A 15,309-nucleotide genomic window follows, 5' to 3' on the forward strand; every position below is an offset into this window, starting at 1 on the left:
AATATGACCAAACTACAAAGAAAATAGAATAAAGTCCTGTATAAACCTCATACAAAATCACGTGGAAAAGAAGTGAGGCTGTTCCAACCAATCCGGAGAGTGGAAATAGGCCTTGTGGCTGTAAATAAAAAAAACCATGGTCCTGACTATCACTGATCTGGCGAAATGGGAATCTCATGCATGAGGGCTTTATGATGTCCCTAATCAGCCCCTACCTGACATATCACATATCCCACGCCCATCATCATCCACCCTCTTCACCACATCGACCATCACAAAAGCCCTGTAAAGCATTACAAAAGTAGAGCTAGAGATCATGAGGACCTCTGTATGGAGCACTTAGCACATGGGTGGAGAGCCCTGACTCTTGTCCTAGCTCACCTCCTTATTAGGGCTCTTTGTGAAGGCCTCCCCCCCTGCATGGACCAGCCATACTGTAGTCCCTATTCAGAGAGCAAGAGCAGGAGAGACCCCTTGGACCCCAATAACTACCGGACTATCATGATTGGTCACACATTGGCCAAACTTTATGGGGGGCAGTATTGGAGGTGCAGGTTAGTTCATGGGCGGAGGGACATCGCCACAGGTGAGGTAGGCTTTAGGAGGAATCACTCTACATTGGATCAAATTTTCACCCTTCAGGTGGTCATCATTGAGGAGGCGAGGGCCTATCCTTACCTTGCGCTCGGCAGCAGAGGCATGAATGGACCGAGGTTATGCAGCCTTGGCTCGGTTGGAGAGAGTGTTTTCAAGCCCACTTCTAGGAACCCAGCATGAAAAGCTGGCTCTTTGACACACTGGTCAGACCTGCCAAGATGTATGCAGCTTCTTTATGGGGACCAAGCTTGGGAGAGCAGGATGGAGGCGGATAAAGAGGGTACAGGTCATGGTTTTCTCGTGCATGATCAAGAGTAAGCCTTCGGTGCCACATGAGATTGTCCTTGCAGAGTTCAAAGCACCACCCCTCCTCTTCCTGACAATCACTTGCATTTACCACCTTTATACTCTGGGTAGAGACAGGCTCTCGAGATTGGCACTAGAGGCCTCGCTGGAGTTGGCACAGACATGATAGAGCAAGTCATGGTACTTCCAGGTAGGTGCATGTGAATATGGGGTGTTGGAAGGTCCTACAGATGCCCCGGATAATTTGGGAATCTTTAGAGCATTGAGTTTCTCTCTCTAACTCTCTCTTATTGCCTGTACACTTCCATCATGGAGCCCTTCAAGCCACCAAAGTCGCATGCACTCTTGGGAACCCTAACCATAGCCTTGGGATTCTACAATATTCTTGGCTTTGCCAGTCTCTACTCTGAGGCGGTGGGAGGATATATCTTGAGCTGGCCAATCGTGATATGCATAACATATGATGTGTATTTGTACGTATCCTGGGTTCTCAATGAATCCATCCTCAGAGAGAGAGAGAAAGAAAGTTATATTAAACGTTTTACCAAGGTGGGGTCTGGCGGGATGTCGGGCACTCCAGAATGTCTGCCTCGATTAGGCTGTGGGTATGTCATCCATGGCTGGTGTGGCATCCTCTCGTGGTCAGAAGAACTGAGTGATGGTTGCCTGGGGCAGGGGTAGATGTCTTCCACATCCTTCCTTCCCTCCAATGGTACTGGAGATCTCTGATAATCCACCCTATGACTGACTTATATAATGCAATGATCCCAGATCATGTTTGATGCTACCCCCAAATCGTGGAGTCTCTGCAAAAGGCACCGTATCAAAGGCTGTACGGAAATTCACAAAGCAGTAGTAAACCCCTGGTGTCGTGCTCTGGCCTCCTCTATGATTCCTCAGAGGGTGAAGATGTGATCCAAAGTTGAGGATGACCTGCAGAAGCCTACCTGCCGTGATGCTCTGTGCCCATGTTTCTTTGCTAGTGTGTTGAGCTCCATCTCAAGTACTGATCTGATCCATAAGGTTTGGCCAGTGTGTGGCCAATCATAATAGTCCTGTAATTGGCATAGGATTTTTGTGCCACCTTGAAAATGTTTTTTGTTGTGTTTCTATGAACAGGCTGAAGGATCAAATCAAAAAACTAGAACAGAAGGCTGAAATTGATATAGAAGAGCTAAAGAGACGGCAAAACCAGGTGATTGTGGACGTGCACATTTCTTTGATATAAATTCTGCATTTGTACAAATTTGATAACTCACCTAAAAGCTTCATTGTTTGAGATGATCCAGGCATAAGATATTATCTTCGGCTTCAAACATTGTTTGAGATGATCGAAGCATAAGATATTATCTTTGGCTTTAATTGATTCATATGATTAGGTTCCATAGACCCACATTTTTATCTAACTGTAGATAACTGAAAGGTTTTAATGGCTCCCATGCTTTGGCTGAGTACCTTTTCTCAAGTGGCTTTTGAGTATGGCAGTTAGGTTCTTACATGCTCACCATGCTTATGCTGCTGCTGCTGATGAGATAGACATACAGCTAGTCTATCTTTTTGTATGAGTTTTTTTTTTTTTCAGTTTTGTGTCTTTTCCATGGTCCAGTACCACATTAAACTCTTCTACCACTTTTGGTCTCATAGACCCATTGGGTCTTTTGAATATGTTTAATGTAACTTTCTTCCTTTCTTTCTTTCTCTTTTACCTTAGGCATTACATTCAACTGGTCTTCTGTGTCTCCTACACAAAGGGGTAGTTTGGCACAAAAGATGCTCATGGCCTCTGCAACTATGATATATAATAAAGGGGCTAATGGGCAGCCCTGTCGTAATGAGCGAGAAATCTGAAACCGCTCTCCTCTATCACCACTAGCAAAAACTCTACTGTGGGCATCACGATACATGCATGAAACTCCCTTGATCCATCTCTGAGAGAAGCCCATATGACTAAGAGTACCCTCAAGAAAGTCCCAATCCACTCTATCATAGGCTTTCTCAAAATCCAAGAGCAGAATGGCTAAGGGCTGATTGCTCGCTTTAGCCCATTCGACGGCCTCCCAAAACGAGAAAATGTTATCAAAGATGCTCCTGCCGTGTAAGAATCCATTCTGGGTATCATGAATGACATCCTGCAAAATTGGCTGCAATCTGATGCTCACTGCTTTAGCAAGAATCTTATAGGCAGTCCCAAGTAAGGTGAGAGGTCTCCACTGGCCAATCAATGTCTTATTCCCACTATCAATGTCTTATCCCCACTCTTAGGAATAAGATAAATAAGCCCCTCAGTGAGAGAAGAAGGCATAGAACCTGTGTCCCACATCTCCTGCAAAGCCGATGTTATCTCAGCCCCAATCTCATCCCAAAAAGTAGTGAAAAAAACAGGGGAGAGGCCATCCTCCCCTGGACACTTACCATGAGGTAAGGCATGAAGAGCATGACTGAACTCCTGCATAGAAAAATGGGCATCCAGAGTGGCACACATCTCCTCGGTGATCAAATGTGGCAATGCATTCCAAACCTTCCTCTGTGCCCTGTGTCTCATATCAGAATGCGGCTTAGCACTAAGAAGTTGGCAATAGAAATTGGTGGCAATCTGTCTAACCATGAGAGGATCTGAGTGAAGAGTGCCATGTGAATCCTGCAACTGCCTGACACTATCTCTGGCATGAGATGGGCCGTGAGAAGCAAAGAAATGTTTGTTACATCTGCCACCCATATGTGTCCAAAAGGATTCGTGGGGCATGGAAACGATACTCCGCGCGCTGCTCAAGAGAGTGATGAAGTTCTGCTCTAATAGTACATAAAGAATCTGCAACCCATTGAGCATGAGGATGTTTCTCGTGCTCTTTCTGCAAGGCAGCCAATCTACGTCTAATAGCCCTCTCTAAGTCCAAGGCCTCTTGCCTCTTAGACAGGGCACATGTGTGATAAAAGTCACTAATATCACAGAGAGCAGAGGCCAGGCTTTGAGAGGCCTGTACGAAGTCATGAGATCTCCAAATATCAAGCATACGATGCGATAGTTCTGCATCTGAAAACAAATGATCAGGGATGCGTACATGGGGTGCTGATCCATGGTAATTCGGATCTCTAATACATTAAACCATTGGGCAATGATCCGATTTGGAGGTGCCTGTAGCAATCAAAGTATGTCCACCTCTGTCAAGCACCCAATCATCCACATAAAATCTGTCTAACCGTGCATAGATACATCCTACATCTCTTCTCCTGTTAGACCATGAATAAAGAAGAGCGGATGGACTCCTCAAAATGTCATCCTCATGCCAACAATCTCTACCATGAATGGAGAGTATAAACCTCTCCCAAGACGCTCTTTCAAGAGGATGCACCAAGCCCTCATGTCCACCTCTTTTATCCGTTGGCATCTCAACCATGTTAAAATCCCCACCAATAATCCAATGGTCGGCAAGAGGCATCAATGTAGTGAGAGATTACCAAAAGGCAATCCTCTCACCTCTATGGTTAGGAGCATAGAGATTGAGAATACCAATGCGTGTAGTACCCTGCATAAGAAGGATCCACTGCGCTCTCGCAGGCAAAATGACACCATGTCCAATGATGCAAGGCAAGATCAAAGCTGAAACAGAGATACAAACACCACCCTTGGTACCAACAGCCGGTGACCAAAAGGTGTGTCCCGAGAGAAGCTTTCCTGATCTCCCACACTGACTAGCATCCAGTTTATGCTCTTGCAAGAGCAATATATCCATAGGTCCACCTGTGATTGCACAATGAAGCTGGGTTTTTACAATTTGTGAGGCAAGAGCTGCATAGGGGTTAGGGTGCTCCACAGGGAGTGTGAGTAAAGGGGCAGGTACGGGGGTTCGAGGGTGCCTGCCATCCCTAACCACAACCCAACGCTATGTGGTCTGCTGTGTCAAAGGAGCAGCTGGAGTCTCGGCATTTGTAGAAGGCCTCTGATGGGTAGGACCACGCCGCCTCCTAGCGTGGCCCCTCGATCTAGGACAATCTCTAGCAATGTGACCCTGTCGACAACAAATCCGACACTGGTCAGGTCTGCCTGCAATCTCCATCCTCTGGCGGAAATGAGATCCGTCAGGTCTCTGAAGCATAACATGATCATCAGTAATCGATGGATCAGGAACAAGCACAAGGACCCGGGGCACACCATCAAGAGGATGCCCCTATGGAAGCTAAAAGCTTCCAATAGGACCGAGGAAGAGCAGGGAACCGTAGTGAGGGCGCTAATCCTCCACCACGGGATCAGCGCCCACCTGGTACTGAAAGAAGAAAATTTTCCTAGAACCAAGAGGAAAGGGGCTGCTAGCCAAAGCGTGAGAAGTAGCTTCTGAAGAATGAAAGTCCACCTGGAAGAAGCCTCGACCAAGTAAATAAGTATCCTGAAAGTGCACAATCAGCACCGAAGGGAGAGCTGCTAGAAGCCATTCACGGGCTTGTGAACGAGAAGGGTGCGAACCATAAACTCTCGCAACAAGGGTAGTCTGGACCTCAAGGTCAATGTCGTGCTGAAGAGAGGTGGGCTCGTCTTGTGAAAAATTGATGATTCTCCCGGCCAGTGGGGGTGATGAGAGATTGGCTGCGGCAGAAAAAGCCATAAGACCAATCAAGAAAAGTGGGCGGTCGACTTGAATCCAGATAAAATAGCTGCTGGGAAAACGGGAGCAGAGGTAGGGGGGCAAAGGCGGGGAGCAGCTAGGAAGCAAGGGAAAAGGGACAGGCGGGGGCAGCAGAGGGGTAGGCGGGGACTGAAGAAGGCAGGGGGCGGGCAGCAAAGGGGGAGGCGGGGCAGCAAAAGGGGGCAGGCGAAGGCAGGCGGGGGACGTTGTGAAGTGACGTGAACCTGCGCTGCTGCCCCCGCCTGCCCTTTGCTGCCTCCGCCTGTTTCTTTGCTGCTCCCGCCTGCCTCTGCTGCCTTCGCCTGCCCATCTGCTGCCTTCGCACCCCCCTTCGCTTGCCCTTCAGCTACCCCCGCTACCCCCTGTGCTGCCCACCGCCTGCCTTTGCCTGCCTTTTGCTGCCCCCGCCAGCCCCCCTTTTGCTGCCCCGCCTGCCCTTCAGCTGCCCCCGTCTACCCCGTCAGCCCCGAAGCAGAACTATTTGAACTGCCCTCCACTCAAAGAATCTTGGGCGTCGGTTTTGATGGAGAGTAATCACTGTTGGTCTTGGGGCGAAGCCTATTGGAATATTAGGGATTGCACTAGAGAGTTTGCCACAAGCACAAAGCTTAATCCTAACCTCAAAGATTAATGCTATTCTAATCAACATAATCAAAGAAGATTAAGATAAACATAACTAGAACAAAGCTAGAAGTGAAGCAAGAGATTAACACATAGTGACAAGCAAAGAGATAAGCTTGGGACACGTGTTTCTACAAAGGAAGGTCACAAAGACCTATCAAACTTATTATTCACAAAGAAAGGTACAACTTATATAGGCTCGAAGAGCCCTCCCAATGACCTAAGCAATGATGTCAAGGGCTTCCCACCTAGCCGTTATCTAGATCCATCTAGGCTTTACTTTTCCCTTTAGTAATTGGCCACTGACACAAGAGGATAACCTTAGACTTCATGTCTATTATTCTATCCTGAGGCTCGAAGAAGTTGTCCCTGATGTTAATGTGCACACATGCACACAATGGATGCTAGATCACCTAGATTCTAACACTCCCTCTTGATCAAGTATTCACACATCACACTCAGTGATAGTGCCCACTGGCTTAACCAAGTTAGATTACACAACCACAAAGGTTACCACCAAGGTTACATGCGTACCGGCAATTTATGTAATCCCTAACTAATGTCACACATGCCATGTTGACAACATTTGTTAAGACCAATAACACACATGTAATCTCCTGTAAATCTCACACATGCATATCTTTAGTTATGCCATGCTGAGAACAGACATCTACTTAACACAGTCAAATAATGACACAAAGTCGATGAAGGCACTAGGTCGTCCATAACACCAAGTTGCCATCCCTCCAAGAAACACATGCCTCAGAGACCATGTCATACATGACACAGTCATAGAAGGCACGAAGCCACTAAAGAAGAAGTGTCCCACCGAGACATTTCTGAAAGACAACCCATGTTGCCTCTGATGGAGAAGCTGAGACTGTCCCACCAAAGTAATTGAAGCCATTGTTGCCAACAAAGGTGATTTTTGCTTACAAAATGAAGAGGCTCCCCCCATGACTTTTGCCACTAGAGTCGAGGCGGCAAGAAATCTGCAAGGATTCAACAGCATAAATCCCATAACTTGTTATTACCAAGGTGCTTGCTTCTATGAAGTTGAAGCGTCTTCACCACACTGCAGATTCAGTGCCTAGATCAGTGGCTATCTGATAGGGCTCCAGCTCAGCACTGGACCCCGCCATCAATTCACCAAAGCTTGCATTATCAATAAATGTTCCAGCTCTACAGATAGTGATGATAATTCTCCCTTTGGCCAGCTGTTGACTGCTGTGCACTAATAGCGCACCACATTGCCATGTCGCCGCCTAGCAACAACGTTGAGAATAATTGACTAATTAGCAGCTATTATCCCTCGCGCAATCAACACGCCAGCTTTGCAACATGTTTCCAATAATTTGCTAATTAGCAGCCATTATCCGAAGCTTCGGAGAAGGATCGGTACTTCAAAACTCAGAAAACAGCACTCTTTTCGCGACGGAATTAACGCACAAACTGAAAGACGATGTGCAGAAAATAGAGAGAGAAGGGGAAGATGGAGAGGACACAGTATTGGGTCCCAATTACCCTCTGTAGGGCCCCCACCACGGATGGTGTATTTGCTTTATTAGAATGATGTAAATCTGGAAACAAATACAAAGTACTTGACCTTTTCTTGGCTGGAAAACCTGCCCTTGACCTTCAGTCCTTCACCCCTTTGCTTTAGCAATGTTCTTGGCTGTCCTGGCCCTTGTTTGCTTGGAGCACTTGGTGAATTATGAGATGAGTGCAATGATTTATGTCTTGGGTATTTATACCCTCTATTATATGCAGTCGGCTGGCTTCAGGGAGCTCCACGACTGTGTCTTGAATATAAAGTGCTTGCACACTTATAATTAATGCTTTCACACTATGCCAATACTGTCCAGCCTGCGCATGAGTTCTGGGACAGCCTCCTGACTGCTGGGCACCATGCGCATGGGTGTGGGACTGCCCCCCACACCTGGCCGACTGGCTGGGCAGGGTTTCTAACCCTGTCGGCTGCCTGTCCAGCAGCCCTAGGGCTGGCCGACTGCCCTTCCAGCCCAAGCCATGGCTGGTGGGCACAATGTGGGCCCTCCTGGCCCCTTGGGGGTGGTTCTACACCTCCCCCATGCCCATTCTACAAGTGCAAGTGCAAATCCTCACACTGGGGTAGCCCTATGGCTGGCCCCATCTCTACATGCAAACCTACATGCCTACAGAGGCCTGGCATCCAGTTGCAAACCAGATACACAGCACATCTGACATCATTCCAGAGGGAGACTCACAGCGCGGACTGGCACTGCTTCATGTGCAGGACAATGCACACCTGACCTTGGACTCATGTGCAGGACAATGCACACCTGACCTCGGACGACTGAGATGGATCCCTGGCTGACTCGTCCCGGACTGGGCTCACATGGGACCAGTTCACCATCCCAGGTCCTGCACCTTCTGTACAGAAATGTCTACGTGGCATCCAAGTGCGGGATGCACGTGACATCCCCTTCTGCTTAACTTGACGGAAGCTGCATAGCCTCCAAATAATCCGTCAATAATGCCGGATAGTCTTCGAAAAATTCTTTGTCGAGCCATACCGCTTCATAAGTTCCTCGGTCCTGAAACTTCGTGAGGAGCTGTCGTAGTCTTCGGCCTGAGCCATGCTTGAACCGGTGCAGAAGGATCTGTTCTGGAACCATTACTTCTGCTTCATCAATGATGTCTGGTTCCGCTTCGTCTTTGACCTCTGAAGGGGGTGGACCTGCACATGGCTTCAACCAACTGACATGAAATACATCGTGCATAGTCCAACTCGGAGGTAGCTTTAACTGCATAGACACCTCATTAATCTTTTTCCGGATGGGGAATGGTCCGAAGCTCCTGAAAGACAACTTTGGGCATCGCTTGCCCACCTGCTTCAATCTTTGCTTCATAATCCGAAGATACACCCAATCTCCTTCCGAAAACTTCATGTCCCTTCGGTCTTTATTGGCCTGTCGAGTGTAGGCCTCTTGCGCTTTAGCCAATCTGTCTTTAACGGACTCCAGGATCTCCTGGTAAGACTCCGTCACTCTGTTCGCCTCCGGTACTGAAGACGAAGTCCTGGTTAACAACGACTGGAAAGGCCTTCTAAACGCTGCCTCATATGGAGTCCTGCCAATAGCTGAAGAAAAAGAGTCATTCAAAACAGCTTGAACTAAAGGCAAAAACGATTCCCACTTACCTTGCTGATCGTGGACATAACACTTCAGCACATCAAAGGCCAACTGGTTGTATATCTCTGTCTGGCCATCTGTCTGTGGGTGGAATGCACTGGAAAAATTCAACTTAGTACCAAAATTATCAAACAATGCCCTCCAAAAATGACTGGTAAACTTGGCATCTCGGTCTGACACTATGGTCCTAGGAATCCCACCAATCGGGTACCAATGCCGAATGAATAGCTGGGCAACATCCTCGGCGGTCACATTGGCCCTGCAAGGAATAAGCATCACAAATTTGCTGAACCTGTCAACAATAGTCAAACACTGTGTATTACGCTTACTCGGACTGGGAGGCAGATTTGTGACAAAGTCCATCGAAATGTCCTGGAAAGGACCCTCAGGAATTGGCAAAGGCTGTAACAACCCTATCTTCTTTCCACGAGGAGCTTTCACCTTTTGACAAATGTCACAGCGTTGTACATATGTAAACACATCACGCCTCATCTTTGGCCAATAGTATTGCCGTTCTAATTTCTCCAGAGTCGAATTCATGCCCCTATGACCACCTGTAATGGCGTCATGGGCATCATGGAGAAGAGTTGCCCGGAATGATTTCATGACACACAGTCGGCCTTTGTAGTAAAGCCAACCATCGCGTATCAGAAAATGGCATGGTCCTGTGGCATCCAATGCCTGTTCCCACTGAGTACCGAATTCCTCGGAATCCGCGTATGTGTGCTTCATGTCTTCTAGTCCTGTACCAACAAGGTCCAGTCTAGTGGTCTGAATCGCAGATACTTGTCCCTTCCTGCTCAAAGCATCGGCCACTGGATTGGCCTTTCCTGGAAGGTACTCAATCATGCCACCGAATTGCTGGAATATCTGACTCCAGCGGTGTTGTCGATCACTCCACTGTGCACTTGGCATCGTCTGAATCCAGCGCAATGCCTGATGGTCAGTGCGGACCTCGAAGTCACGGCCATACAGGAAATGTTTCCAATGTTTCAAGGCCTGAATAACTGCTAGGAGTTCACGATCATAGACTGAGTAGTTCTTTTCGACGGGCAGTAACTTACGAGACATGTAAGCTACAGGATGACCATTCTGTTGCAATACACCTCCAATTGCGATGTTACTCGCATCGGTGATCACCTGAAATGGTTCGTCCCATGAGGCAAGGGCTAAACAAGGCGCTTCAGACAAAGCCACCTTGAGGTTCTGGAATGCTTCCAACGCTCGTGGAGTCATTCGAATCTTTTGCCTCCTTGTTTTCACTCCCTTTAGCAGATCGGTGAGGTCTGCCGAGAGATCAGAAAACTTGTCAATGTGGGTGGAATATGCCTGGCATATACCCACAAATGATCTAATGTCATAAGCAGTCTGAGGTACTTCCCAGTTAACAATCTCGGCCACTTTAGCCGGATCAAGTCGTATGCCTTCGGCACTGATTATATATCCCAAGTAATGTACCTGGAACAGATAAAATTCGGACTTCTTTTCATTGATATAGAGCTCGTTGCTTTCCAGCAACTTAAGGACTTTCTCCACATCAATGTCATGCTGCTCAACTGTAGCTGAAAATATGAGTATGTCGTCCAGAAATATGAACACACACACTCCAATCAACTCCCGGAAAATACGCATCATCATGCGGTTAAATGTAGCTGGGGCGTTCGTCAAACCAAATGGCATGACCACAAATTCATAGTGGGCCCGTTCTGTACGGAAAGCTGTCTTGGGGATGTCCCCCTCAACAATCCGAACCTGGTGGTACCCACTCTTTAAATCCAATTTAGAGAACACCTTAGCTCCATTCAGCCTCTTGAGAATATAGTCAATTCGAGGCATCGGGAATCTGCTCTTGATAGTCAGCTTGTTGAGTGCACGATAATCGACACACAACCGAGAAGACCCATCTTTCTTCTTGACAAATAAGATCGGTGCTGCAAACGGCGACACGCTGGGGCGGATGAAGCCAGCTTGCAACAATTCTTGGAGTTGGCGGTCCAACTCCGATTCCATTGCCTTAGAAAGGCGATACGGGAACTTGCTCGGGGGTTCCGAGCCTGGGAGGAGGTCAATCTTGTGATCCTCCGGTCTGGACGGGGGAAGCTGGGGAGGGAGACTGTCCCGAAGAAAAATCTTCTGGAACTTTTCATGGAGAACCGAGTACTTCTCGGAAGCACTGGCCACCGTCTGGGCTGTCTGGATGTAAATCATCGCACACTGTGCGCCTTTCCTGACTGCTCGCTTAGCCTGCAAGTGGCTTATGAGCGGAAAGTTTGGAATACCTGGCTCACACTTAATGGTCACCGGGGTGTTTGACACATTCCGATCAATCTGGAACGTGTGCTTGTCCCACTTGACATCAGGAAGAAACTTGTGAAACCACTGGATACCCAAAATTATGTCTGCTCCTACAAGAGGGGCAACCATAAAGTCACGCACAAACTCTATGCCCTGAATGACTAACTTAGCACCTAGAGCTTCATACTTGACGCTCGTTGTCATACCTGTGCTAAAACCCTCAACTTGTTTGTCCACCGGAGTTAGCTCGAAACGGGCACGCCTAGCGGCCTCTTCCGTGATCACATCCTCCGTGCTGCCGCTGTCAAACAAGACAACGACTCTCTGGCCACCTATGTAGCCAAAGGACTTGAGCAATTCGTTGCGCTCATACTCCTGGTCATGGGCGCCCTTCTGCTTATCTTCGAGCTCCCGGCTAATAATTGCTCCAACTGAAGCACCGGGGGTTGAAGAAGTAGGGGTAGCCGCTGGGATCTGTGGGGGAGCTGTGCTCACCACGGAAGCTGTGGAGGCGGCGGCGGCCTTTGGAGGCTTCTTCGGACAATCCCGAGAAGTATGTCCTTTTGTGTGACAAAAGTAACATCTACCCTCCTTCCTGTACTGAGAAAGCTCCTCAGCACTCAACTTGCCACCTGTCTTGCCTGCCTCCGCTTTTTGGTCTGGAGTAAGCTTAGACGCATTGTTCGAGTTCTTGGAGCCAGAGGCTCCCGGGCTCTGTCCTGGGGAAGACCCCGTCTGGTTCTGGCTTTTGCCCCCCGAGGCGTTAGCCTTGGGAGAAGCCGGCTGGGAAGTCTTGGGCTTGCCACCATTGTGTTTCATTTCTGCACTCTGCGCAAGCGAGAGTGCGTCCTCAAAGGTGGCTGGCCTAAACATACGCACCTCCCATTGGATTTGCGTGTCCAGGCCATACAAAAACTGCCCTTTCTTGTCCGCATCAGATAAGCCTAATTGTAGACACAAGGTCGAAATTCTATTGGCAAACTGAAGGACTGGTTGCGCATTCTGACGCGCACCCCTGAACTCGTCTTCGAGTCGCTCAAGGTAGTGGGGCGGTAAAAACCGCTGCTTAAGGTCACGGACGAACTCGTCCCACCCATAAGCTGCCATACCTGATCTGGTGTGGGCATGAGCCCACTGAGTCCACCAAGGAATGGCCTCACCTTCCAAGTACCAACTGGCTAAGATCACTTTGTCAATATCTGATTTCCTAACTGCGGCAAAGTAAGCTTCAAATTGATGTAACCATGAATACAGAGTAGTGGGATCGAGTTTACCATTATACTTACTGAAGTTCATTTTCTCGGGAAAATGATTCGAGGGCGCCGCCGGTGTCAATCTGGCGTCCAAAGCTCGGAGGTAACGCTCGTGTTCCACTCGTCGCATGGCTTCGTCTTCTCGTTGTCGAATCTCCAATGCACGCATCTGCATCTCAAGCAAGGAGCTTGGCTGCGGCTGTGACCCCTCGAGAGGGTCCCTATGACGAGGATCTGGTATCTGGGGTACGGAAGGAGAGGGAGGAGGAGATGGGAAACGCGACGCTGGAGAGCGAGAACGCTCCTCCAGAGCCAAAATCCGCGCCTTCTGCTCATCCAACTTGGTTGTCTGATCTGCGATTGCTCGCATCATCTGCTGGAACATGTCTTGTACACTCAAGCCGGGTGCCCGCGCTGGGCTGCCTGGTGCACTCTGGTCCCATGGTTTTGGTTCTCTCTCGTTGCCAAAGTTCGCCATAGCGGGAATATGCAATTCCTTTCCGGAACGCAATCTGACCATCCACTATCTGTGTGGGAGACTTCCGGAGGCTTCCGGAGGCTAAAAACCAACCGTCCTTCGAGGGACAGGAGTCACTCCGAAAGGGGTAGGCCACCGGCGTCTAAAAACCAACCACACGAGCGAAAAAATTTTCTGGTTTTCTTTGCTGAATCTTTGTCCTTGAAGTGAGCTCTGATACCACTGTAATATGCGGAAGCTTCGGAGAAGGATCGGTACTTCAAAACTCAGAAAACAGCACTCTTTTCGCGACGGAATTAACGCACAAACTGAAAGACGATGTGCAGAAAATAGAGAGAGAAGGGGAAGATGGAGAGGACACAGTATTGGGTCCCAATTACCCTCTGTAGGGCCCCCACCACGGATGGTGTATTTGCTTTATTAGAATGATGTAAATCTGGAAACAAATACAAAGTACTTGACCTTTTCTTGGCTGGAAAACCTGCCCTTGACCTTCAGTCCTTCACCCCTTTGCTTTAGCAATGTTCTTGGCTGTCCTGGCCCTTGTTTGCTTGGAGCACTTGGTGAATTATGAGATGAGTGCAATGATTTATGTCTTGGGTATTTATACCCTCTATTATATGCAGTCGGCTGGCTTCAGGGAGCTCCACGACTGTGTCTTGAATATAAAGTGCTTGCACACTTATAATTAATGCTTTCACACTATGCCAATACTGTCCAGCCTGCGCATGAGTTCTGGGACAGCCTCCTGACTGCTGGGCACCATGCGCATGGGTGTGGGACTGCCCCCCACACCTGGCCGACTGGCTGGGCAGGGTTTCTAACCCTGTCGGCTGCCTGTCCAGCAGCCCTAGGGCTGGCCGACTGCCCTTCCAGCCCAAGCCATGGCTGGTGGGCACAATGTGGGCCCTCCTGGCCCCTTGGGGGTGGTTCTACACCTCCCCCATGCCCATTCTACAAGTGCAAGTGCAAATCCTCACACTGGGGTAGCCCTATGGCTGGCCCCATCTCTACATGCAAACCTACATGCCTACAGAGGCCTGGCATCCAGTTGCAAACCAGATACACAGCACATCTGACATCATTCCAGAGGGAGACTCACAGCGCGGACTGGCACTGCTTCATGTGCAGGACAATGCACACCTGACCTTGGACTCATGTGCAGGACAATGCACACCTGACCTCGGACGACTGAGATGGATCCCTGGCTGACTCGTCCCGGACTGGGCTCACATGGGACCAGTTCACCATCCCAGGTCCTGCACCTTCTGTACAGAAATGTCTATGTGGCATCCAAGTGCGGGATGCACGTGACATGATTTCTCAGTAGTAAGTACCCCCCATACCCATCGGAGCTGATCACACATACTTATCTTTCACCATGATAGCCGCCCCCCCTCCCCCTGCCTCAGCAACCACCCTCACCCATCACACCACTGTCCACTTCACTCATGACAGGATACCCTTTACCATGGTCTACTTGACATGAATCCCGCGGCACCTCTGGAGATACTCACATCATAGTTGATTGATCTACTCCACTCCTCTGCCATTGCCAGCTTCCCTCATACCACCCATACCCCCTCTAAAGCTAAAGTAGGGATGATGCCCTAGAATGGTTGGTACGATGACGAGTGTCGTGAGACTCGTGCTCGCCTCAAACGGCAGAAAGAACTAGGGGAGATCTCTAAGCGTGAAGCTCAAAGATTAAACCGAGCTGTAACTCGTCGGAAGAGGAGGAAACACGAAATCAAACAATACTGGGAGTTGTACCAACTATTCTTGAGCATTAACTCGAAAGACGCTTGGAGGCGGTTTCGTGAGCCACGACCACCACCCATCATTGATCCTACCATGTGGCATGATTATACAAAGTCCCTCTACCATGTACCAGATCAGCCCCCGTTACGCTCTCCACTCGATCCTAGACCCACCCCCTCTACGTTTTTCACTTCGAATATGGTAGA

The 15,309-nt window shown here is 48.8% G+C and overlaps 1 protein-coding gene across 8 annotated transcripts in view; it reads left to right on the top strand.

The window, feature by feature from the left end:
• The window catches only part of LOC147629528 (uncharacterized), a 126,814-nt gene that overhangs the window by 1,564 nt on the left and 109,941 nt on the right, over positions 1-15,309 (top strand). For 7 of the 8 annotated variants that reach the window (XM_086812792.1, XM_086812797.1, XM_086812799.1 and 4 more), the window contains one exon: positions 2,023-2,098. The exons of the other annotated variant lie outside the window; for it this stretch is intronic. In XM_086812792.1, the coding sequence (XP_086668918.1) occupies positions 2,023-2,098 (76 nt within the window). The remainder of the gene's footprint in view (positions 1-2,022; positions 2,099-15,309) is intronic. 8 annotated transcript variants of the gene reach the window in all.

The sequence above is a fragment of the Cibotium barometz genome, chromosome 18 (genome assembly GCF_041138505.1).
Source record: "Cibotium barometz isolate CiBa-2024 chromosome 18, ASM4113850v1, whole genome shotgun sequence".
NCBI classification, from domain to species: domain Eukaryota; kingdom Viridiplantae; phylum Streptophyta; class Polypodiopsida; order Cyatheales; family Cibotiaceae; genus Cibotium; species Cibotium barometz.